The 25,804-nt window shown below is 47.5% G+C and overlaps 1 protein-coding gene across 1 annotated transcript in view; it reads left to right on the forward strand.

Moving 5' to 3' along the window:
• The first annotated feature begins 1,658 nt into the window (after nucleotides 1–1,658).
• The window catches only part of LOC115312734 (glypican-6), a 116,036-nt gene continuing 91,890 nt past the window's right edge, over nucleotides 1,659–25,804 (forward strand). Inside the window, exon 1 of the mRNA XM_042294363.1 lies at nucleotides 1,659–2,148. Coding sequence (XP_042150297.1) covers nucleotides 1,944–2,148 — 205 coding nt within the window. The 5' untranslated portion in view covers nucleotides 1,659–1,943. The remainder of the gene's footprint in view (nucleotides 2,149–25,804) is intronic.

The following is a 25,804-nucleotide window of genomic DNA, read 5'->3' on the forward strand; positions in this document are numbered from 1 at the left end:
ATTGTAATCATGCCCCTGGTTCGTCTTCAGTAACAATTGGGCAACCAGCGACCGCTTGCGATACTTGATTCATATATTTGCATTGATGCGTCACCCGAAGTATACTTAGTTGGTAGAGAAGGGCCATGGAAACAAAATGATGTAGACCCACAGATCGATAAAGCGGAAAGCTAACCTTAATTCTAATATGTTTAAATAACTAGTACACCTAACCTAACGTTGCTATGCTTAAACAACAAAAAAAATATTAAATTTTTTTTTGCAAGTTATTAACATTGTTTGTTGAATGCAGTTGTATTTAAAGGCAGCTTGTTCACTAATTGGAGGAACGCGCGCCGCTGCAGAATTGTACTTTATTTTAGATCCTCTGCTCAAGATATCGTAGTAAAGACACTTTCAATGCATATTAGTATACTGCAGATCGTTGGAATAAAAAAAAAAAAATCTTGTATTTTATTGTATTTGTATTTTCTGCTTATTATTTTAATTGCATTTCCAACCTTCGAATGGATTTGTCAGATTTCCGGACACATGAGCGCAGGGGCGGATGCAGGAATTTCCTGAGGAGGGGGGGGGGGGGGGGGGTCAGGTGTTGGTCAGCGTACCATATGTTTAGGAACCCCCTCCCCCTCTCCTTCGTTTACCGGCCTAAATTTTATACACGCAGAAATCAAGAGGGGGGTCAGGACATCCGGACCCCCCCCCCTCTAAATCCGCCCCTGAGCGCAAACAAAGCTGAATTACGAACCGCATGCAAGCTGCTCGCAGCAGCGCGAACATATTAGTCACCGAACTTTTTTGTTTTAGTTTCGAGAATGCGCTTCTGTCGTGTGCTTCGCTAACAAACGGTGGAAAAGCACCAGACGACTCCAATTTCCATACTTTTGATTTTGTTTGTCCAATTCCATTGACCACGGTCATCGCGTCTTTCGAAATTCCAGCGCGTATCCATTTACAAAACACTTTTAAACACTAACCCCCTTCCGGTACCCCTAGAAATACCTGCTTCCGCCCCTGGACTGAACCACAGGTACTTGAGCTCTCTCTGGTATGAATGCACTTCAGATTCCGCGTATCAAAAAAGGTAATTTTCAGTGACATCTTTTCTCCCTCTCTCTCTCTTTTAATGTTTGCTTTACACGTGTTTATCAGCTTGTGAAACATGCGCGAAATTAATCGAATGCGTACTTTTATGCATATTTGCTATCTGATCACGATAGCTTCTAGTCGAAGCAACTTGAATCACCCTAAATACTTGATGAAGTAAGCATTTATAGGTGGTCTTAAATACTCTTGTGATGTATCTTGTACAGAGCGTGCGCAAGGATGGTGAAATTTCGTATTTCCCGCGTGCGCCGGCCTCACAAACGAGCGACCGCCGCTTGCGCTGCAGTTATGTGCTGCCATCTGGTGTGAGGCATATAAACTTGACTTTTCTGTTTTGCGCTTTGCTTTACAAATTGTGCCGCGTATTTCTGATAATGAACGTGTCGCGACACATTAAACATAAATATAAAAATGAAACGTGCCTTACTGAATAAGTATAGCGTTTAGAAAGTAAGGAAGTCATAAAGCTCCCAAAGTTTCATGGGGGGGTGAAGGCCTGTACGCGGAACAGCGGCTACTCTGGTTTCTCCGGCGGCATCACATCGGGCAACACTGGGCATTGCTGAGTGGAGGAGGCAACAACTCCGGCGCTTGCTGCTCGCGACTTGGTCCGCTGCGCTATGAATTCCGGAGAGCGGCGGCATTGATCCGTTTCCATTCAAAGCTCACTTCTGGTCGCAGCTGCACGGAGCCTGCTATGGGATACGCGACGACGAAAACGAGGACTACCTAACCGCTCGGCGACGTTCTGTGTTCGTGCCCCCCCCTCCTTGCTCCAAGAGTGTCTTCGGTTATTTTGTTTGTTTGTTTTCTGTTTCCCCCGAACAAAACCGAAGATGGTGCGGCCAAAGTGCTACCACCACCACCTCCGTCGCTGCCAATGCCATCCGGTCTTCGGTAGTGTTGTTGTTCTTGTTGTCGCTGTGATGTTCGCGAACTTGGTCTCGGCGGATCAAGACGGCGAACCTGGATGCTCGGGTGTCAAGTACGCTTTCCAAGGCAAGGGATTCGAAGACGACGTTCCGCCGCGGGCGATCTCAGGTGAGCAGCTCAAACTTTGTTTGGTGTGCGCGCATTTCGCCGGCTTTCGTTAGCGGTACCGCCTGCGAGCGTCGACAAAGACAAACCGAGAAAACAAAAAAACGAGCTTGGGATTCGACTGTCCCAGCTGTGTATATATCGCATTACTCGATCTCTCAAACGTTTTCGTATCGTGCTCTCGTCTTCATTTGCGTCAAACTTTTTGCCCCCCTCTACCTCGCGATGTTTCGGTAGTACGGTACAAGCTTCATAAAGAGATCCCCACAACAAACCCACGAAAACAAAAAAATATCACAAGCACAAGATCGGCTTTAGCCTTCCGAACAAGGATTTATTTATTTATTCTGTACAACGACACGGATAGCTTGAGATTATTATAAGTCGCGTGACAAGCCTGCTGGATGTTTTTCCGTCGGCGCCGCTTTTAAAGTTTGTCCGTCCCATCGACAATTTAAAAACTATCTCGTGTCCTGCTGTTCCAGATAACAAAAATCCGCGTGTTTCTATTTATCTTTATTGCGACATTGGAGCGAGCTTTCCTGTTCCGAACAGAGAAAGAACCGCGATTTGCATGAGATTATACGGCTCCGAAGTTTACCTTCCGGGATGGCATCCTTCCAGCGTAAATTCGGCGTGTTTTTAACTGCGTTTTGTGTTGTTTTTAGTTGTTTCTCGGCAGCTCTCGTGACCAAGAGTTGGCCTTCTATCATCGCGTGCCTGATTTAAAGCCGAGGCTGTTCTTCGCGCGGGAGCCTTCATTAGATTTAATTAAACGAGATCGCGAAACGCTTTGGGGAGAACTTACTTTTTTGGGCTGCATATCTTTTTGTTCTCTCCGTCCCGCTCGTGTTTTATTTTTCTTGTTTTACGTTGTTTGCCGAATCGGCCGCAAACACTGCGAAACGTGCTCGGGTGCCTAAATTGCTTCATTCTTTCAAACAGTCGAGCGTTTTCCGCTTCAAATCTCCTGCCGCGCTTTTTTTTTTCTTCTTGTGTGTGTGTGTGTGTGTGTGTGTGTGTGTGTGTGTGTGTGTGTGTGTATGTGTGTGTGTGTGTGTGTGTGTGTGTGTGTGTGTGTGTGTGTGTGTGTGTGTTTACACTTGCGGCGATTATGAACGCACGTTCCCGGCGTTTGCGTACAGACGTTATTTTTCTTTTGGTTCGATTTAATTTTTTTTTTTATCCAAGTATAGTGTCCTCCGTATCTTCCTCGTTAGTTTAATGGGAGTCCTTTAGGTAGATGTTCTATCCACTGCTAGCGCAGTATTGGTGCAGTCTACGCAAGTACTTTTTTTTTTCTTTTTCTATCTTTTTTTCTGCTCAAGATCGCTTTTCGTAACAGCAAATTGGATTTCGATCTTGCAAAAAAACTACCAAAAGGGGTAGAGTTATCGAAGGCACCTTCGACATTTCAGGCGGACAAAAGGACACGGAAAATAAATTAAAAAAAAATATCTTTAAAGAGACGAAGAAGAGCTAGGATATAAAGAGTGTGGAAGACGGGGCAAAGTGTATCAGCGCAGAATTTATTCAGTTTAATGCCTTTGGCGTTAGCCCACGCGCTCCCGTAAGCCAGCTACATTAATCTTACAAAAGTCCGACTCCCCGTTTTTCTGTTTTCGTTCGTTGTTGTTTTTAGTTCTCTCTCGCCTGTTTTGAAACGTATCGGTGCGCTCCGTATTTCGTATAAATGTCGAGTGTTTTTGCTTCTCGCGGCTCCCACTTGAAATTGAAATCGATTTCGGAATCTTGTCGGCTGCCCCCCGGAAAAGAAGACAAGAAAACAGCGCACGTCGCGCGTACAACGGAAAACCTCTTATACCGAGGAATTTTTTTTTTTTTTTTTTCTGTCGGTATAGCTGTTAGAGGTTAGGCTTGTTCATTCGGCTTCGTGTCTACTTTTCTTTTTGTACGAGCTCGCTGTGGCCCTAACAATATTCCCGCGCCAATTCCTTCGCGTCTTTTGTGTTCTAAGGTCGAGATCTGTGTTCTTCGTAAATCTGAGCTGAATTGAATTTTCTGTCCGAAAAGAGAAGGCGCTGGATTTCTTTTCTTTTCTTTTTGATGTTGTTGTTTTGTTGTCTTTACGCCATCATTTTATTAGATTTCTCTGTAGCTCTGTCTTCCTCAGTGAGAGAGAGGACGACTACTTGAGTGTGCGACACATTTATTGCTAATAAACGATCGCCAATTTTGTCTTTTTTTTTTTTTAACATTTGAAAAGTTGATCTTAAAACTACTGAAAACGAGGACAAATTACACGCTCAGTGTTTACACAGAGGGAGGTAGCTCTGCCCTTTGAGCATGTTGACACTGGTTCACGCCGCGCAAGACTGATTTTTTTTTTTTTATTAGGGGGGGGGGGGGGGTGACATTGCGTGTAGTGCAGTGGAAAGTGTTCATTCAGAGCGCAACCCTAAGCGGTAAAATTTGCTGCTTCAAAGCCTCTCTGGGTAAAATAGGAACAAGCGCCGATATGGCGTGTTCGTACCACCAACCTTATAGGGAGTACTCACTGGACGCCATATTTGTGGCGACTGTTTAGAGCGCATGCTCAGAACGAGCTCACGTCAATAGGCTGCTAAGACCGGAACTCTTGATGGTGCGGAATGCACGTTGCAAAAGAACCGTGGAAGCTCGCCGTCAGAACGCGCTCAGCATTCGCGCACACAGCTATGGCCGCCAGTGAATACTCGCTATAGCGCGCAGTGTGAATGCGATATACGTCTCGGCAGGCACGTAGCCAAGGGGGGGGGGGGGGGGAGCCCGCCCCCCCCCCTTTCCCCTTGAAATCTTTCATTTTGCTGGAACCTCCTCTCTCCCCTTTCCCCACATGCAGCATTTTTTCATGGGCGCCCCCCCCCGCTCCCCAGACAAAATCCTGGCTACGTGCTTGCGTCTCGGGAAAACATGAAAAAAAGGGGGGGGGGGGGAGATTTGTGAGTAATTCCGAACCTGACATTGATTGACACTATTATAACTGCTGCTGCACCGGCTCAAATTCTTTTCCGCGTATTACACACACACACACACACACACACACACACACACACACACACACACACACACACACACACACACACACACACACACACACACACACACACGCGCGCGCGCGCGCGCGCGCACGCACGCACGCACGCACGCACACACACACACACTTACAATAGAAAAACATATTGTGTGTGAAAGCATCGGAGTTGATCGATACACGGACCATTTCTGTTGGTGAGATGAGGTTCGAGGATTGCTACGATAATCCTTTCCAACTGGTTGCCATAGCTTCGTTTTGAAATGACTTCAATGAAGCCTCGAATGCATTCTGGGAACCTACAAAATTTCTTAAGGGAAAGGACGAAATTGCATAAGCTAAAATCTTCATTCCACTTGGTGACGTCAAAAACTCATTCACGCTGTCGTGGACGTTTCACCTTCGCTAATTTGGAGAAGCTGTTTTGTGCCGCCATCACAGTGTCGGGTTCTGCTCAGCACGGAGAAAGAAAACATCAGCGCATAAGAAATCACATACCGCTTCCCTTCACCCTTTCCCCCGCCTACCCCGAGGCCTTCAAGAGCCAGAAGGCGGCATCATAATAAACGCTTTAACAATACAATACATATCGCTGGTGTGGCGAACGTACACTGGAACTCCCCCTTCTCGCACTTCATCGTTTTTATTTGTGTGTGTGTGTTTGTGCGTGAGAGAGAGAGAGAGAAAAAGAAAGAATGATGCTTTATTGTTTTGGACACGTTGGGCCGCTTTGACGGGCGCCTGCTCTGCCGGCTATGCATGCCAACGCCTCTCCTCCCCTGCCAAAACGGGGTACGTTCGGGCCTGGCGGGCTTCCACACGGTAAGGACTGAAACTCGGAATTTTGTACCTATATAGTACCTATATGGGTACAAAACGTTTTGGGGCCAATAACATTGGCCCAAAAACGGCATAACGTTTTTGGGCCAATGACAGCTTAAGGAACGCAGTAATTCACGTGGTGCCATTTTACTCGCGAATTCGCAGTTGCGACGTCGCTCAGGCTGCACAAAGACCGTGGTGGAGTCTGCGGTGCTCAACGCCGGAGCTGCCAAATCGCAAGAAAATTCGCAACACGTGAATCAGGCTATAGCCGAAAAACTTATCGTAAGCCAAAATGCTAAAACGCGATACTATAAATACGTTCGAATAATCGTGTCGCGAACTTGCCGCTCCAAGGTCGCTTCGACGATTTATAGCGGCCATTAACCACCAAACGGCGTGTACGTCTGAAAAAAAAAGAAAGTGGTGCGCGTGTAGAAGAGCGGAGGCCCGGCCCAAGGTCGAAACTCCACGCCGAGTTTTCCCGCCAGGTCGGAAACATTGGTGCGTGGCGGCACTTCGCGCCAAAAAACCTTTCGCGCCCATTTTGGGCTTCTGGAGAGGAGCTCGCGGGCGGCGCGCGGTTTTTGATGTGCCCTTATCTGTCCCGATAGCGTGGTTGTAGAGTACACCGACCGCGCCGGTGGCTTGTCGGGAGCGAGCTTTCGAGAGGTCGCGACCGGGCTTTGAAAGAAGCCGAGCGGAGTAAAGGCTGCAGTCCTCCAGGCACGTAGCCAGGAATTCTTTTCGGCAAGAGGGATGTTCAAAGCGGTTTGGTGGGACATCGTAACTGGTTTATTTGCCCCTAGTGTACCTGCACCGAAATGTATGAAGTCTTCCACGGTATAAAAGACCCATTCGCCGAGGCAGTTTATGAGGTGGCGCTAAGCACATATGTTAGCCAGAGGCAGTTTAGTTTTAGGGAGAGGAGACCTTATTCGAAAGCGCGTACCATCTAGTGGCTGCCGCGCCAATTATCTGAGCCCGCCATAGTTTGATGAAGTATACTCTGGTCACGATCGGCTGCGTTAGAGATCGGGGTGAATTTGGGTCAGCTGGTATCGTAAACAAATGCTGCCTCAACGTTTTTTTTTATATTAAGTGTTTTTGAATTTACATTTTATGAATCATAAATAACTTAATTTTTGTGGCAAGTTAAGAGCCTCTTGCGACATCTTAGGACCGGATTCGCTGCAGCGGAGATGGTCCTAAGCCATCGCAAGAGGCTCAAAAACCGGTCTGGTCTCTGTCGATCTTACTCGGTCGCTAGGGTGTGAACGGGCCTTTAGAGTCATCGAGTCGTCATTTTCGCTTACTGGCAGCGAAATTGTTGTCGGTGAGAGTAACGCTTGCGACACTGTAGAGATATTACAGTGACACACCTCGAAACAGGCCCTCGACTGATATTTGCGTGAATGTATGCGTTTGTTTTCCAGGCCCGCCAGGTAAAGTGGGCCCATGAGCTATGCACAAAAATTCAGAAAACATGGAGGCAATAGAATTCTTTAGCTTCGAAACCGGTTACGGGAAGCTCCAAGCGATGTTAGACGAATTAGTCTTGAAAATGAAGCTTTTTTCAGGGCCTGTGAATTTGGTCACTGAGGCTTGTTTGCCCGGTAAAGTAAGATATTGAATTTGGTCACTGAAAGGTTGCCCCCGGTAATGTGAGATAATGGAATGGACATCGTTCGGTGCATGAAAGCGAGTTGCGTCCAACAGCGTAAGACCCTTCTAAGGGTTCTTTTGTTTTTTGTACTGTCTTAGTCTAATCATTGTAATAAATTTTGTGCGCCTAAGATTTAGCGGTTTGGGTAACCTCTTACGGCGGGTGCTTAATTTCTTATTAAAAAAAAAAAAAAAAAAAACTGATTGCTACCGCCAAAATTGCTCGATGGTGTTTTGAAAAGGGTCTTTTCTCAGCCCTAAGAAAGTGGGCCTGGACAGAGCGAATCCTGTACAGCCGCCTGAAAATGTCTCGTCGAATGGATCTTTCATATCGCTGGAGACTCCGCAGTGCGCGAGAAAGAAGGCTGTATATTCAAACTGTACTGGCGTGGTGGAGAATGTGTTCATGGGCTGCGTCAGTTCGAGTAATAAAGTACGTTGACTAGGTGACAGTATCCATGATTCATCGTCCATCCATCTACTCGACGCAAACGTGGCTGGTACTCGGTGCCAATGTCTTTTTCGCGTTAACTAATTTTCGTATTGAGCAGAGCACAACGTATAGCGTGCCTCTTTCTCACGCCTCCATGATATTTGTGGTTTCGTGATGTGCGTTCTCGCGTCCTTACGAAACGGACACGCGCATCCATTAACTATGCTCCATCTCACAAGTCGCCTTGAGTTGGAGCCGAGGTGTACAGAGCATGCCGATGGCACTCTCGCGACAATAGGGAGTTTTCGTAGACCGCGTTTCGCCCTCCGCTAAGCCCTCCGCAACGAAGCAGCCGCTACTGCGCCGGCGCGCCGATGGCCTTGACTGTAGAGTTCCGGCTAGCGTAGCTGGTTGCGGAGAGCGTTGCGGGACAGCGGAAACGATCTACGAAAACTCCCTAACGACTCTGCCCTTTTGTCGTCAAAGTCCAGACGGCAGTCTCCGCGAGCCTTTGGCTCCAACTTTGTGTTTGACGAGTCTAGCGTCCATGGCAAAGGCACGAGCAAAGCTGCGTGGTTTTCGAAAATGCACTGAAGCCAACTTGTTAGCGATGGGGATCAGCGATAATAAAATAAATTTTCTCGCCTACTCGTTACATGAATAGCGTTGAACATAGCGACGGCTACCTTTCCTGTCTGTTAACTATACATCAAAGTACCAAGTTCTAAAAAAAAAAAAAAATGGTGTTGCTTGTATGTTTTAGACAACCTCGATGCTAGTATACGCCTCAGCCGGTGACTTGTCTCTTAGTTGTATAGATCAGGAATTATAGCCGGCGCAGTACAACCACTAACCTGGGGTCCCACGCAGTAGTGATTACACCAAGGCGTGCCGTATACGAAACTCATCCAGATCCGATTGAAAAAGGCAGGGGGTATGGATCGAACTCGGGAAGTTCCGCAGCGCAAGCTTTCGCTCCACGCTTAGACAAGGGAGCTTGTCTAAGCGTGGCTCCGTTCTCGCAATCCGGAATTCCCTAACTCTGCTTGTCCCGCAGGCGTCCTTTCAAATCTATCCTCCTAAATCCTGGCAAAAATTAAAAAAAAAAAGGAAAAACGCTGAGACGGCGTGCTTTTTTTTTTAATCGATGCTAAAGAGATTGCATTTGTTTTGTTTTTTAACGTTTTTTTTTTTTTTTTTTTTTTCGGTTCGAGCTGCGTGGGTTGTCAAGCGCTGAAAGCGTCGCTAGGCGTCGCTTTGACGCTGGACCTGTCCGCCGCACCTGCAATGCTTTCCAGTGCTCCCGACAGAAGGGGGTGCCACGCGGTGAAGAGATGGGAAGGCGACAAAGAGAGTGACACCCACATAACGAAGGGAGTTGACAAAGAAAAGTAGGATAAGGAAAAGACGATGACGAAAAAGGGAAAGGTACGGTTCTTGCGAGGGGAAGCGACCGGGGGGGGGGGGGGGGGGGGGGGGGGGGAACAGTGTAAAATCTCTAGAAAGATTTCCTCGCCTTCCCTCGTGCTTCTTTCTCTCTTTCTTTCTTGGGGGCTTTAACCAAATACTTTACTATTTGCTTGAACTGCAGCCATGCTTTCAGTGAGCTTTGAGGCTTTCACGGCTCCTCTCTTGGCGTCGCCCAGCTAAATTCGGAGGTTCGTTTTTTGCTGCCTCGGTTGTTCAGTCTTGTTCCTTCGTTTCTGACTTTTTGTTTTTCTTAGCGTTTTTTTTTTTTTTTTTTTTTATTGCCTCGAGTTTTGTGTGAGCCAGGCTTCTTTCGCGATCTCCCGCAAAATTCTTTGGAAGTGGGGGGAAAAGGCATGAGGAGAGCGCTCGTGTAGGGTAGCGTGGGGCTGCCGCCTTCGTGGTGAAGCATCGTAGTAGCTCGCAAGGGGGCTCTTTCGGAACGCAGCTTCCTCGCTGCTGCCCGCCTTCCTGCGCCCGGGATTAAAGGAAGACGATGTATAATGAATGAAGTGCGCCTCTCCCTTTCTTCCTCCCGTTCGTTCCCGTGGCAAAGTAGCTTTTCGGGGATTTTTCTGCTCTCCGCCTCCTTTCCTGTTCTCCTTTATCCTCTTTTTCCTTCTTCGTTCCGCTGGTTTTCGGGAACCGGTGGTACCGCCGTTCGCTGAGGTTCGCCAATTAGGAGCAGTGCCCTTCCCCCCTCTTCCCACTCACTGCCTCACCCACGCGATCTAGGGCTGCTTGTCGTGGGTTCGTTATTAAGGAACATTTTTTTCCCCCTTTTTACTTTAAGAGAGAGGAACGTGCGGGAGTGGAGAGGGCTGGTTAGAAATGAATGGGTTCCCTTTTCTTTCTCTTACGCCAGTTCTCTTTTTTTCTTTTTTTAGAACGAGAAAGAAACTGCGTTAATTGGGTAGAGTTTGCTTTGGAGTCGAGCTTATTTGGTTCGAAACGATAGGCAACACGTTTACGAAGGAGATGCTTTGGCGCTTTTTTTGGAGTGTGGTCGATGATCAGGGTCGGGTATTATCGGTTGTGGTCGTCCCTCTGTTTGCTCTCGTGCGATTTGCTCTGCCTCTGTGTGTGAGGTGTGTCTTTGCAACGGCTCCCGGGCCGAGTGCTTTTGGGTTTCCCGTAAAAATGGCCAAGACGCTCGGCTGGCACACGTCTTATTTCCTCAGTGCCGAACTCGTACGGTATCATTACGAGTAATGCAATAACGGATTACTTTTTGAAGTAATTTGTAATAACTTTAATACATTTATCGGGAAGTAATCGCGAGAGCAATCTGATTACTTTTGGAAGTACATGGCACCCTTAGGTTGCGCAAATTTCCTACCAAGGAATCCTCGAGCAACGTCTCCAACACGAGGATGGTTTACCGAAACTGCTGGATTAAAGAGAGCTTTGAATTCGGCGATCCTAATGCAGCAGTACGAAAGACCAGTTTCGAAACCGGCAGAAAAATGTCGTCTTGAAAACCGGAAGTACTAATCGTAAAAGGAAGGGTCGCATTTTTAGGTAACGGCCAGTTACGTTTCTTCTTAAGAAATCGAGTAATATATTGACATCTAGAAGATGCTTCACACTTCTTGCAAATCTGTGACAATATTGCTTCCCTTCCCAAAACATTAGCATGGTTAGCCCCTGGCAACAACTCCGGGAACCTTTTGTCATGCGACTTCTTCCAAGCAGCTAGATTAGAGTCACGCCTCATCGCGATCATCATTCTTCCGCGTGGCAGACAGCCTGCCTTCTCCGCTCCCTCATCTGAGAGGGTTCCGAAGAGAGAAATGGAGAAACTGTGACTCTTCTGTACTAGAAAGCCTGTGAGAACCTAAAGAAAAGCGGTCACGGCAAGAGGGAAATGAAAGGCGGAGAAAGAAGATGCCCAAAGTGGTCTGGAGGGGACCTCTCGGTGGCGCCACCGCAGCCCGAGTGGACAAATCCGAAAACACTTCTGTTTTCTTTATTATTATTATTATTATTATTATTATTATTATTATTATTATTATTATTATTTAGAAGAGAAATTTGACGTCGGTTTACAGCCTTCTCTTCTTCCGTGCTACGGTCGCCGAGTCCTTTCCGCGTTGCCTCGTTGATCGCAACCGCGCTTGGGGGAAAAAAAAAAGCGAAAAGAGAAAAGAGAAATGCAAATGCGTTTTGGGGAAGGGCCGCTAGGTCAGCTGGCGCTGATGAAAGTTCATCCCGTGCGCTCATTGCGTTTTCTTCGTTCTGCCGCTTCACCCCTCTTTTCTGGCGACCGGCCGCTCTTCTGTTCCCTCGTCAATTTGACGGGCTTGGAGGGCATGCTGCTAAGCGTATTTCCGGAACATACCCGCTGTACTCATGGCGCGAAACAGAGAGCGTGAGGAATAAGAGCTAGAATAGAAGTTGAAGCGCTAATCCGCCCCTGCACCTAAGGCGAATTTCTTTATTATGATTTTTTTCCAATTTTTTTGAGGGAGGGGGATTGGTTGCATAGAGATTTGACGTCACGGACGGATATCACGTCACAGGCGAAGCGTTGGCCGAATCCGTCTTGTTGACCTAATTGTCTTTTCAATGAACCTAATAATTCCTCCTTAAAAAAGTTAATGTAGTTGTTGCTTTTCATAAATACAGACAACATATAGTTGCCCTTGAAGCGCATAGGGGGAAGGGGGCGGTCGCACCCCCCTCCCAAATCTCCGCCCCTGGCTAAGTGTACGTCACCCTTTAAACGTTTTATTGAGGAGTACGGCGATGTACGACATTGTTGGATGGCGGTTGCAATGGAAGAAGGGGGGGATGTGAAACGCTGGAGATTGCCCTGTCACAGCTCGTTTGCGCTGCCTTTCAGGCCTCTGCCGCCGCTGGGAACTTGGGCCCTCGCTGCTCTTAGCGCGTCCAAAGCCGTTAAGAATCCGACACGTCGTCTAATGGCACTGATTGCAACTAGCAGACGACGATGGCATGTTCGGAACCGAAAGCGGACGGGGGTGGAAAAAAGGAAATAAAAAGGTACTTGTCGCCGTCTGCACGGAGCGTTCTTGGCGAAGCCGTTTTGACAGGGCGGGCGCCATCTTTGCAGAACGGCTGGTGGAAGGCGTTCCGCTTATTTTGACGTTTTCTCCTCCGGTTGCCTCATTTGAAGACCACTTTTCCACCATCATCCTTTGTCTAGCTTCTTTTCTCTCTCCGATGTATTTGTTTGTTTTTCTGGAATGCGTATCGAGGGTTGCCTCTAAGCAGCGTCTAATATTTTTGTTGGTCTTGTTGTTTTTGATCGCGTCGATGGGTTTTTTTTAAATGCAGTGCGGAAACCAGGCAAATCGGGAACGAAAATTGGGGGACCAAAATTGTTCCGCGATGTCGGGGAGGGTTATTAGACTCGGATGTACCGTTCGATAGAGTTCTTGTTATGTATTTTTGTTCTTTCCTGCGTGGCTTTTTTTTTAAATTTTTATCTACTGTTCTCGCAGAAACTTCGCCTCGTTGAAGGATGCTGCAATAGGCTTGGGCGTGCGGAATTTTTGTTTTGTTAACGCTTGTAATTCCCTGGCGGTACATGACGCCCTATTTCGATTGGACGCGAGAACGCGTTCAAGTGCACCTCTGAAAGCTTTGCAGCGCAGGATTTCTGTGATTTTGAACGATCTACGGCACCTCCAGCGTCTAGGATTCCGCGAGCAACTATACGAACAAAGAGTGGTGCTTTTTATCGATCTTTTTATTATGATTTTTGCATTTAGTGCCTTTCGTACTTCGTCTATTCGTGTCAGTAAAGAACTGCATTCTTCCGTGCACATATTTGGCACCCCGTGTCTGACGGTAGTCTGAAAGAAAAACGAGCAAACAAAGTGATTTGACATACCAAAAACCTGAGACGGAGGCAAAAAAAAAAAAAAAGTTCAATTGCAACGTCTCAAGTGTGGTGTTCATATTGAGAAGTTGTAGTGTCCCTCCGTCTTTGCTACGTCTCGGGTTTAGTGTGTTAAATAACAACGAGCTCGCCTGCTTTTTAACGTTGTTTTAAAAGTACCGTATATATACCATATGTATATATGGATTATGACATATTTTAATAGTTAAACCTAGACTAACTAATGCGTTTAGTAGAATGTCAATGCTGGGGCGATCAAGCTGGAAACGTGAAAAAAGTTAATTACTTTTTTTAAAAATATACATTTGAGTTGTTGAGAATAAAAACACTGGCTAAATGGCGCAAACCGCGGGTTTCGGAGAGTTCAGTCATATTCATCTATCCAATTAATATGCACCAACACCTCGCTTAAAAAAAAAAAAGGGGGGTAATGTTTTTAATTTGTAGCAAACACACACTTTTAGTTTCATATATTCTCTTATTTGGAAACCAAAAAAGACAAGGGCTACAGAAAGAAAGAGGGTCACACTGCTTCATACAAAAACTCTCCGCAGACATGTTTGTCGTCATGTCTGCACTGTCTCTTTCGTATGATGTGAGGCGCCTTTACTAAATTTCATGATGGGGCCCTGCGCTTCCCGTCAAACGTTTTTCTAGTTGACAAAGGAGCTCCGGCTCAAACCAAGTGTGGGATTTCATCGCGCGTCAAAACAACTATAACAACCGAAAAAAAAAAGAAGAAAAAAAGAAGAGGTGGAGGATGAAAGATGGGAAGTGAGGTACGCGGACAATTTCCATTTCACGCTCTCCCTCTCCTCGAGTCGGTGAACGCGTGAGTTGGAAAATGTGGTGGCGCGCGTGGTGGGAGTTTCGCGTGTCCCCCTCTCTCTCTCTCTGTCCGTGTACGTATGATGTTTCTCGCGAAGCGGGCGCCGTCTAGCGTGACCGGTGAGATTTTTGACGCCTCATTACGTCCCACCCTTTGGAACGGAAGAGAGGAACCCCGTAGGGAACGCGGGCGATCTGTCGGGCTGTTACGTCGGAACGTCTGCTGCTCTTGCGAAGGGTTTTTATTATTCTTTTTTTTTTTTATCCACTTCCGTTTGTCTGTCACGATCCGTTAGTTCCGTTGCGGAACCTTTGATGGTTTACCGCTCGATTTTTTTTTCCTTGAAATTATGTGTTTTGGAAGTTCATTGTGCGATTTTGTCACTGATATAGACGGAATTATTTTGTTACCCGTACTCGCAAGGTGCGTGGCTCAACTAGAGCGTTCTGTTGGCGTTCGGCCTTTCGGCCAAGGGCGTAGTGACTGTCCTTTAGGACCTCAATGTTCGCACGGCTTAACGGTAATGACAGTGGCGAAGCGAGCGGTCCAGTTGGCGCGTGTCATCTTCCAAACTAGCGTGACGTTTCGGGCGTGCGCCCGAAACGTCGCTTGTTTCCTTTCCCCTTGTTTTTTCGCGTCTTATCTCTCAGGCTTTTTGTTTTGTGCCCATGTTAACGTGCGTGGTTAGCACCCGACCCTATTTATTTATGTTCCCCAACTTCTCGACACAATGAACTGCAGTGTTCCCCGAGGCTCCACTTGGCAGCAGTTTCCTGCACGCCTCCAAAAAGTTACATTGCCTATACTCTGCATAAGCGAGTAAGTCTTCGCAACAGTGAGGTTCGACTGCATTTTGGGAGCGAGGAACGAACACCTTGAGCAGTCTCTCGCAAGATCGAAGCGGCGTAGTGCCGCGCAAAGTATCCTTTTGGTTCCCAAGATGCAAGAAGCTTTTGTTTCGATTGGCCAACCTCATTTCACGACATCCCGTCACGACCAAACACACTTCTTGCATTTTCGAATACTTATGTGAATTTCCTTAAATTTATTATGCTCTAGGTGTTGTCTACCAATTCGAGTAAAATGCTAAAACATGTTTGTTTTTGCTAAAACATGCTAAAACATGTCTGTGCCGAAATGCACTCCTTCGTCAGCGGGCCAATCGAAATGGAGACCACGGTACTCCTCACCATGGCCAAAGAGGTCCCATTATGCAACGCGCGCAGTGTTGCATAATGGGATATTTAGAAGTGGTCTATTGTGTGAACTTTAATTGGGAGGATCTTGCCCCCAACCGGGCTGTATCATCCTCTCATAAACGGCTGATAGTGCTAGATTAAACGCGCCGAAACGGGTCACTTCATCCGAGTATGGTCTTTTTATTTGGTTCTGTCTCCAGGTGGGGCTGTTAGTATTTTCTGACAATTTTAAGAGCACGAGCCGTCTCCCAATGTAAAGGGTTCGACCGTGCATTCATCTTGACGTGTAAGTTAGAATTCAAGTTCTCCACTTCCATTGGTTCCCCTTGTCCGGAGGGACGATCGTTGACTCCTCCAGCTCGTAACAACAACGGCCATCCACTGCCCCGTAAACGATATTATACGCTTTACCACTAAGCGCAGTCATTCCTTACAAGTAGAACTACTCCCGGCGAGAAAGAAGATGTTTGGATAGCATAATTACCAACCACCAAAGGGATCGTGAAGGCTAAGTTCACAATAGGAAGTTTTAGTCGATCGTTCCGATGACTGGTAACGATATCCGAAACTCCGCCGACGCCTTCGCGCGTGCATCGTATCGTTATCGACGGTATCAGAACGATCTACCAAAACTCTCTATTGTTCACAAATTTCCCTTACGTTCCTGCTTTTTTTTTTTTTTTTTTTTTTTGTGCTTGTGGTTGTATATTTGCGAAGGTAATGGAAGCGCTCGTAATCCCTGTAATCCTCACTGTACAATTCTAGAGCGGAAGATAAAGCATATTGCGCTGTTTCGCTCGTGTATCAGATCTGTTTTCGTGATCCGGCCATTTCCTTCGTGCCGACACAATGACCGGAAGCCTAGCAACGGGCTTCCTTCGTTTCCCCTTAGAAACAAACGGCAGCTTGGCCATCCCGTCCCTCCCCCCGGAATACTTTGGGCAGGTGGCTCCCTCGGGCCAACGGGAGGGACGCCATTACCCGATCCGTCTTAGTTTGGACTGTTTCGGACGCTGCCCGGAGAACGATCTCCACGCGCTGCAGCCTTCAAATCGGACGTACCTTGCTCGAAAGGCGGATATCCCTGGCTGCGACCCCTGGTGCCTGGCGGCAGAGGCATATGGTCAGTAGGCATTCCGATGGGGGGCTGTGTTTTTTAGTGGCTCCCGACAGATGGAGCTCGTGGGGCACGTGCCGGAAGCGGGGCCAGGTGTGAGGATGTTTTTCTTTTGTTTCTGCTCTGGAATTACAACCATCATGCAGGTGGTGCCTTCCCGAACGTTCAGCTTGGCACTTCGTGGTGTCGACCCTGCCACTTTGAGGGCTGATTTTTAGTGGTCGTGTGAGGCGTTTTCTTTCTTTTATTTGATTGCCTCGGGGAGGCGTGTCGAGGTAGCAGAGAATGGCAGGTGATGTTAGCCACCGTGATTTTAGCCGCGTGCGTTCTAGGGCCCGTTAAATGTCCTCGAAGAAACTGGTGAGAAGGCGACCTACGCTCCTGCAGGGACGTACTTTGGCAGCTCCACGTTTTGTTCACTATGTGAGGCTTTTACTTCTTTAATAGCCTACCTTTAAACGTGCCTAATGACCGCTTGCGATAGACAAGAAGTGAGGTATGTCCTCACTTTAAGTTTTGCACGAAAACACGCCAGATGGCGACTCCGAAGTCGCGCCACCTGGTCTGCAGCTAGATGGCGCAGGATGCCGTCCAGTTCGTGGGGTTCAGTCATAGTAATATATTCACCCATCTGCGTCAATAGTGTAATTGCGTATTTAACTCTCGTAGACATTTGAACGCTTTCTGTCGGGCGTCGATCCCGTGGCCTGTTGTATTCGTCGAGTTTGTTTCGTGTTTTGTTTCGGACTCTGGACTTTGAACACCTGATTCGCTACTGAGGTATTATGCGCTGAGATACATATCTGACCTCGTTACCGAAAATTAACGATCACTCTCGGTCATAACGTGCGTGATTATGTTATACTACATAGTAGATACTGTATTACTGGAAACCAAAAGGAATTTGATTATTACCGCGGCAGTAACTCTTACTTACCCGCTTACTTTCCATCGTTCTAAGTCTGGGTGTCGCCGTACTTCTCTTGGTGACGAAAGTCGAGCTTGTTTCTGTATCATATTTCAACGTGATGTAGGGACTTGGCTGAAAATAAACTTGTATAAACTCATATGCTCCGACTCTATAATAATAATAATAATAAAGAACACTTAATACATTTTTATTTTTCTAAAACTCAAAATGACGTATAGGTTCGCCACTTCAACGAGTAGTCTAATTACTCGTATGACTCACTCAACGGGAAAAGTAATCTAACAATTACAACAAATTGAGCAAGTGCGATATGCAGACGCAACGACAGGGCTTTGGGAGCCCGATCCCTTTGAGTACCTCCCATGAAATGAAATAGCCATCAAGGTATACAGTTTGCTCGCGTGGCTTTGTCTCGTTTTGACCGAAGATGGTCTCTGTATCGTGTTTCTTTTCCCTCCCCCCCCCCCCCCCAAAAAAAAAAAAAATAAATAAATAATAAAAATAAGATAAAGTAAGGGGAAAGTAAATATAAATGTATATTGTGTGTGTGTGTATTCTTTAATGCACCAACCGTCAGCAGCGTAGGATAATAAATGAACTGGCGGTTCCTGGCAGAGGCGATGTCGGCGAGTGACGCGTCTACACGAGGGAAGACGGGGACGCAAACAACGTCCGTTCGCGGTTTACGACGAGCCCTCTGAGAACAGCCGCGTGCCTGTAAAGTGGAAAGGGAGGTGGGAGGAGGATGGGGCCGTTACGACGGATGGACCGCAGCGGACGTTACGAGCCGTCTAAGCCAATCCCGTGCCCCGTGAGTGTCACGTGACCCTCGAGAGGGGCCCGGCGAAGTCACGCGATGCACTCGCAGCGTTGGATTGGCCGGACCCGGACGTGTACGTAACGCCTTACATGTAACGCGTTACGTACTCGAACCCAGCTTGTAACGGGCTACTCGTTACGGAAGTAGTGACTTTTTTCGGTAACGAAGTAACGACCTAGTTACTTTTAAGAAAAAGAACGACTAACGTACTTTGGTTAATTTCTGACGAAATAATGACTACCGGTACTTGTGGAGGGGACATCACACAGGTGGCCAGCCTCGTTCTCGACTCAGCTTGTAATTTTCACGACGAGAAAACGCTATATGGACCATAAAAAGTACGTGCACAGGGTACACCAGATATAGGGACAGTGTGATAAATTATTAGCGAAATCATAATTAAAAACACCCTGCTAAATATATATATATATATATATATATATATATATATATATATATATATATATTTTTTTTTTTTTTTTCTGTAGCGAGAAAATAACGCGTTGATTTCGAGCTGAGGCCCGGCGTTTGAATCGCTGTAACGGGTAACGTATTCAGTTACTTTACGAGTAACTTGTCCATGTCTGGCTGCAGCGTCCGACGCGCTCCATCGTCAAGTGAGACGGAGTCTCGACTCCCGGGGCCACCCCACGAGGAGCCCAGCGTTGTTTGAAGAAGGGAAGGCAGTGATGAGAGAGACACGTGCGGACGGATCGAAAAGGAGGGAGGCAGCAGCACGGGGCTCGGAGGTAGATCGCCTTACGGATCCCGCGCTGCGGTGTTGTGTTTCGCGGCGGCGGCATCGTCCCCTCCGCCTCCCGACGACAGGCAGGATGGCACGCTGATGCTCGCCGCGTTGTCGTGGATCACGGAGGGTGCGGGGCATGGGAGCTGCGCCTGTTCGGCCGCGATATGACCGCCCAGGGCGTGTCAGCAGCAGCGTGCAGGGCGGTAGGATCACCGGTGGCTCAACCCTCTTTTGTTTCTTGGTCGCTCCTGCCTCGTGTCAGCTTGACGAAAAGTGACTTTTGCGCGTAGGGGAAATGTCACGCGAAGTAGTTTGCACGGGCTTCGGTTACCGGGGAACACAAAAAGATGTGCTTGTTTTTTTTGTGTGTGTGTGTGTGTGTGTGTTTTTCTGCGTTTGAAGAGTGTGTTTTTTTTTGCGTTTGAAGAGTGTGTGTTTTGATAGAGCGACAAGTAGCTGAGCTTACATGAACTTACATGTACTGTCGAGATCGGTTATAACAAAGTCAACGGCATTCGGAAATCACTTCGGTATATCCGCTATTTCGTTATAACCGACTTCGGTTATAACGAAGTGCAAAAAAGAATGGCAAATCGTGATCGCTTCGCTGTAGCCGTTATTTCATTATAACCGACTTTAAGTTATAACTGGTCTCGACAGTATCTTAATTCACCGCGTGAAAAAAGAAATGCGGAAGGCTTCGAGAGCCCAACTTGTTTTACTGCGTTTTATGTACTGTGTTTTACTGCGAGATATTTGGCGTTGCGGGTTGGTGCTCCGCGTACGTAAAATTTTCAGAAAAAAAAAAAGAAATCCTTCCTCAAGAGTGTTCAATTGACATAGTCGCGTTTTACTCAGTTGTGTCGAGGAACAGCCGCGAGTCTTTGGGTCATCCGTGCTTCAAATGAAGCGTGGCAACAACCGATTCAAGGACGAGTGTCCCGGTTATTCGCAGTCGCAACGCAATCAAACGCAATGCGCGTATGTGTTTTTAGAGTAGACATTGTGGTCGTCGAAGCAATTCCGGGGAAGCTCGCATTCAGTGGGACTCGCACCGTCAAACGTGTGGAGCAAATAGTGAAGGTTTGACGTCTTGAACAAACAAACGCTAACGATTGGTGACTCGTGACGCGGAGCGTGGTGAGTCTCTAACATGTCATCGTCACCCCGCACCCAATAAGAAGGCCATCGCCAGAGGGAGCTTTCGTAGAGGCTTTTTCCTCCTCGGCTACGAAGAGCGTCGCGGCACGCCGATCTTCAAAAACTCGCTGATACACCACGCGTTTCTGAAGTTGTCAGTGATTGTACGCCAACACGCTGGGTGTGGGTGTACATGCGCTTGAGCAGAAACCAGCCTCGCGTGAGATGAAGCGTCTCCGCGCGCTTAGAGCCGACAGCAGCGCCACCTCAGTGGTGACGTCAAAGGATTGAGTCGGTGCACTGTATAGAGCACAAAGCTATCTATCCGTCCGCAGTGTCAGCGTGATGTGGGCGCTTGCTAGCGCCACACAGCGTCTCACAACCTCAACTTAGCATCCTGAACCTGACGGGCGGAAAGAAGGCAGCCTCCCCGAACCTAACCTATTATGCCCGCTCTCCTCCTAACCCGACCCGAACTAATTATCGGCCGAAACAGCGCGTGTTCTGCATGGGCGGAAATCTAAAAAAAAAAAAAGGGGGAAGTGGGGGAGCAACGACGACGGCGTCCCGATTGAACGGGGGTCTCCCGCGGCGTACAAAGGAACCGGCGACTTTGTTTGAGAACGGCTCGGAGCTGCGTGTGACTGACGTTATCGGGAAGGAACGCTGCGCGCGTCGGGGGACCCGTGTTGGAGCGCGGATAGACAGATTTCAGAGAGGGAGCAACTCAAACATTACAACAGCGCTCGCAGTTTTCATGGCGGACGCCTCTCGCGTATGCTGGTCGCCAAGTGCGTATGCGACGCTTGCGGATGATCAACGATCGCGTCACTTCATCGCATCGCTAACGACGTCCATAAACCACGTGACGCCGATGGAGGATGTTGGAACTACTCTGTCATCCGCGTACACCGAGCGCGGTGTGGGCCGAGATCGGAAGCTCGTTTCGGGTCGGGGTTGACGTGAGAGCCCCCCTTTCCCGCGTTCACCTCGGCCGCTCTTCGAGGTGAGCTCGGCTGCGTGCGCGAGATACGCAGAGTGGTGCACGGCGGCGAGGTTTAAAGGGCTTCCCTATCGCGGGCAGTCGGGGATCGAGAATGGATGGCCATAAAAACGGGAAGCGAGGTCACGTGTAGCCAACTTTTGTCCAACCTGAGGTTCCACGTGGCTCGGCAAACTATCGTGCGTTTTGGGCAAAAGTCGAGAAAGTTCGAAGTTTGTTTCACAGTTTTACCGAACTTCTTAAAAATAAGAAGTAAATACTAGTGCGACACCTTAAGGGGGCGCGTCGATCTGCCTTCGAAGCCATTGGAAGCTGGTTGGCAGGGCCACCAATGACAGCGTCCGCGTTGCTTCGTCGCATACGACTCTGGTCGCCTAATGAAGCTCGCTCGGACCTCTTCTAATGAGCCCGCAGCGTCTTGGCCCCGTATGCGCCTTCCCGCGGCCGTGTTTCTCCATCGCGCTCCGGAGGAAAGCTTTGGCACCGTGTTCATTCGGAAAACCATACCGCTTCCAGGTGCTGCTCTCTAAGGGTTGTCACGGCATTAGACACGCGGGAGTTTCCCGCTGAAAGGATCCAATTAATCGTCTGCCCCGCAGTTGTAAGAAGCAGCGACGGCAACACGCCGCCATGTTGTTTTTATTGTTTTTTTGTTTTCGTTTACTTGCGCTGGAATATGCATGTTCCAGAGACGATAAACGAAGAGACATGGCGTTGCGTTGCCGTCGTTGTCATGCCTTGCGAGGCCTATGTGTGCTGGACGGTCCGGAAATCACTACGGAACGACAGTTATCAGTTAGAGTAATTTATGCTGTCCACGTGAGCAGTTTTATTCAGTTCTCTTATTAGCAGATCGCTCTTCGCTCGCCGGCGGATCAAGTAGAAGTGCTGGGATTCAGATGGTCGCGGCTGTTTTCGCCGGCGCATGCAGGTGATCTGCGTTCTCAATTTACAGATCTCGTGTCAAAAAAATTTAGCGCCGAGTGGCGCCCCCCAACGTATTTCATAGCGCTGTGCTCGGGTACGCTGATATTCGATTAGTAACGAAGGTGGGCTGCTCCACCGATGCCTATGCTCAACGCTTCTGCGAGGAGCCGCACCGTGCCGCCACTGTCTTGTCCCACACTTCCAATAGGTATTTAATAGTAATTTACCTCGTTTGTTAAAATGTTTTGCTTCACAGCCACCAAACATTGCCACATCGTTTTTTTTTTGTTTTTTTTTTGTTCTTTTTTACAGGCAAGCGCAACCTTAAAGGGGGAACTCCGCCGATTGCCTAATCCAAAGGCATCATCTGAATACCTTCCGGATTCCGAAATGCTATCTCGTTCCCCCTGCAGATTAAATAAGCTAACTAAGAAAGTGATATTTTGTTCGCTGCCGAAAACGAAACATCGTTGTCCCTAGTTTTCCCCCAGTTTTCCCCGCCTCTCAAACGTGACGTCACCGGCAAGCAACGTCTAACAGCGAGAAAACAGAGGCGTTCGTGCTATTTGAAGTTGATAATAATATCTAGTTCCACAAAGCATTACCTTGTCCTGCGTGCTAATATATATATTAGCACGCAGTTTTTTTTCAATTTTTTCTCCTTCTATCAGAAGCTGACAGTTGCGCTGGCAAAGAAATGTCGAAGAGTCACGCGAGACATTTTTTGACAAATTACCCAAGCGCCACGGAGAATGCTCGCAATGTCGGTGCAGGTGCCCCACACGCTCGTCTTACCGAAGGAGCGTGCAATTTGTTTTAGAAATTCTTTTTAAAAGTTACTGTTGCACACGATAGCACGTGTAAATACCCTCGTAGGATGCACGTGCTCCTTGGTGCTTAAGTTGTTTAGCAAAATATAATAGACCATTCCAGACAAGCGCTTCTGCGGTACAATTTTCAACGTTCGTGCGTGTGGCGCCTCCTTTGGTCGCCCTCTAAAGCGACGAACATTCGCGTGCTCAGCTGTGACCTAACACATGTAGGCTGTGATCCTCGTAAACATTGAAATGCATAGTATGTAATGACCTGCATTCGTATAGGCCGAATGGCAGGCTACTATTCATGAAGATCACGCTAAAATGAAATGTAAACGAACACCGAGCCAAACACAAGGTGCAATGAAAGGCGTATAAAATACACAAATACACTATCAATCTTCAAATAAAGAATATTTGCTTTACTATTAAATTAGAATGCACCGCTTTCAAACACTCATCCACGAGTGCACATGAAATAAAATAATTTTATCAGATTTTTTTTTTTTATTTTTTTTTTTTAATTAAGTTTTGATTTTGCATAGCTTCCATCGGCTGCGCACGCTTCGAGGTGGTACGGGTGGTGCTCACGCCTTGTGTGGCTTTTTAGTAAATCAGTGCTCGACTACGAGCCTAGAGCAACCCACACGCGAACGTGTGATTGTAGGCAGACGGAGGGTTGAAGGCGTGCCTCCGTCATGGCGTGCTCGCTTCTGGCGCCATACCTTCGGCTCTCCGTTCTTTAAAAAAGAAAAACGCGATTCGTGCAGCTCCGCGATCTCGGGCACGCCGCTTCTTCGGCCGATGATTACGCCGCGGCCGGCTCTATTTATAATTGGGTTCTAAAATGGCGAATGGCTGCCGGGCCGTGTATGCAACCCCTATATGCGTGTTCCTGGATAGTGTATAATAAGCGCCCTGTGTACGCTTGTTTCTGAATTTGTACCGGTCGTTTATAGGTGCTTTACTCTGCTGCAGGAGCGATTTCAGAATATTTACGTGTTTCTCTTACAAAATTCCTGAGATCCATAACAATATAGTAAAAACAATACGACGGATCAACAGAACCTTTTCTTCTTAGCAAAACCAGCCGGTGTATTTGTCAGATGTAATCAGTGTTAAAGTACAACCGCGCAAGATGAATTGCTACGACTTTCCGTAATAGTATTACCAGGGATACGTTTACCCCTTGCTTAACTCGTGAAATATTCCGTATGCTTGTTTGGAGGGGAAAAAATGCGGCGAATTAGACAGCCGCCAGCAGTAATTTATCCGCGCGAGTATACGTAAACTCTGGAAACATGGTTTTTCATGTTTTTTTTTTTCTAAAGCGTATGTTGCGATACGACTGAACTTTTTTTTCTTTTTTTTGAAAAGGGGGGCGGGGGGAAGTGGAAAGTTTGGATTACACTAACTGGAGGTTACGCAGGCCACCACCGAACTTCATCGTTGCCCGGATAGAAATTCTGAGTATACTCTTCTTTATTTTTTTTTTTCACCTTACTTTGTTTGTGTCGCGTTTATGGAGGTGTGTGTTTAGACGCAAACACCTGTGTTCTCTCAGACCGGAGTCCAGTAAGAGATATTACGCACATCCGGTCATCTTTCCGCACTCGGGCTCTAAAACTAAAGATAGACCCGGCGACTGGCGTATCCGTGCGGTCTAAAGTCGGGCGCCTGCGGCCGGCAGTTTCGACGCTCTCGCGTTATATTTATCCTTAGGTCCAGCACACGCCGTCGGCTCATAAAAAAAAAAAAAAAAAAAAAAACAAAAAAAAAAACTACGATAAAACAAACAGTTTTTATTGCAGTCGGAATTCGGGCCGTTGTACAGTTATCCGCGCGGTGATCGGAAAGCAATCAGACCGGCGTATGTTTCTCTTTCTTTACTCTCAGTTTGACTAGTATTACCGTAGGAGAGGAGATCCAACCGTCGCGGCGCCCCTAGCGGCTAAGTTGAGAACTCAACCCACGGGGACAACCGCAATATTCACTTATTGATTTGCGTTTCTGACGCGTCGGCCGACTGACATAGCGGAGCACTGCGTCGTCCTTGGACTAGAGCTCAATGAAGAACCAATAGAACCTTTTCGAAATTCAGTGCCATCTAATGGCTGAAAAGGCGGTTTAACACTTGCCGTACTAATGGTGACAAATTGGCAATTAACCTGTAGCATGCAGTAGCTTATCGTGCGCCGACACTTTCGCAAGTCAACGGCAAACGAGAATGTGCTCTTCACTGTATACAGTACTTTCTCGGTCATTTTTTTTCAGGGTAATAAAACCCGAGACTCAGGAACACAGAAGGGGACGGACACAACACAACGTCTCTTTCAGGGTCGATGACCACAAATACGCAACCAGTCAGAACGCCCGAAGGTGGTGGAAGCTTTCGCTAAAATTGTGGAAAGGTTGGCTCACCCGAGGAAATAAGGAACAGTCAAAAACTATGTTTTCTCTATACTTTGCACGTACCCTTAAAGGAGCTGTGCAACGATATTCAATTGGAATGTTTTTCTCGCTACACGAGCTTACTGGCGCACCTGGGACTCAAGGATACTCACACGCAACGCCATTGGCCAAGAAACTCCTTTGTTGCGGTGTAATTTCAAGCACAAAAGCGATCATTTTCATTCAATCTCTCCTTTGCAAAATTTGATGACGTAACTCGGGGATCGCAGTACACCCAAGTGACGATATTTGAATGCGGTTCATAGATTGGACCCGAGAATTGCGTGGGCACTCGACTTGGGCTCGTGACAATTGCCAGCTCGAGAAGCATTCGGGTAGTGGCCCGTGTCCAATCGCTGCAACGACGGCAACAGCCGAGCCATAACAATG

The sequence above is a fragment of the Ixodes scapularis genome, unplaced genomic scaffold (assembly GCF_016920785.2).
Source record: "Ixodes scapularis isolate PalLabHiFi unplaced genomic scaffold, ASM1692078v2 PGA_scaffold5__190_contigs__length_132052651, whole genome shotgun sequence".
NCBI lineage: Eukaryota > Metazoa > Arthropoda > Arachnida > Ixodida > Ixodidae > Ixodes > Ixodes scapularis.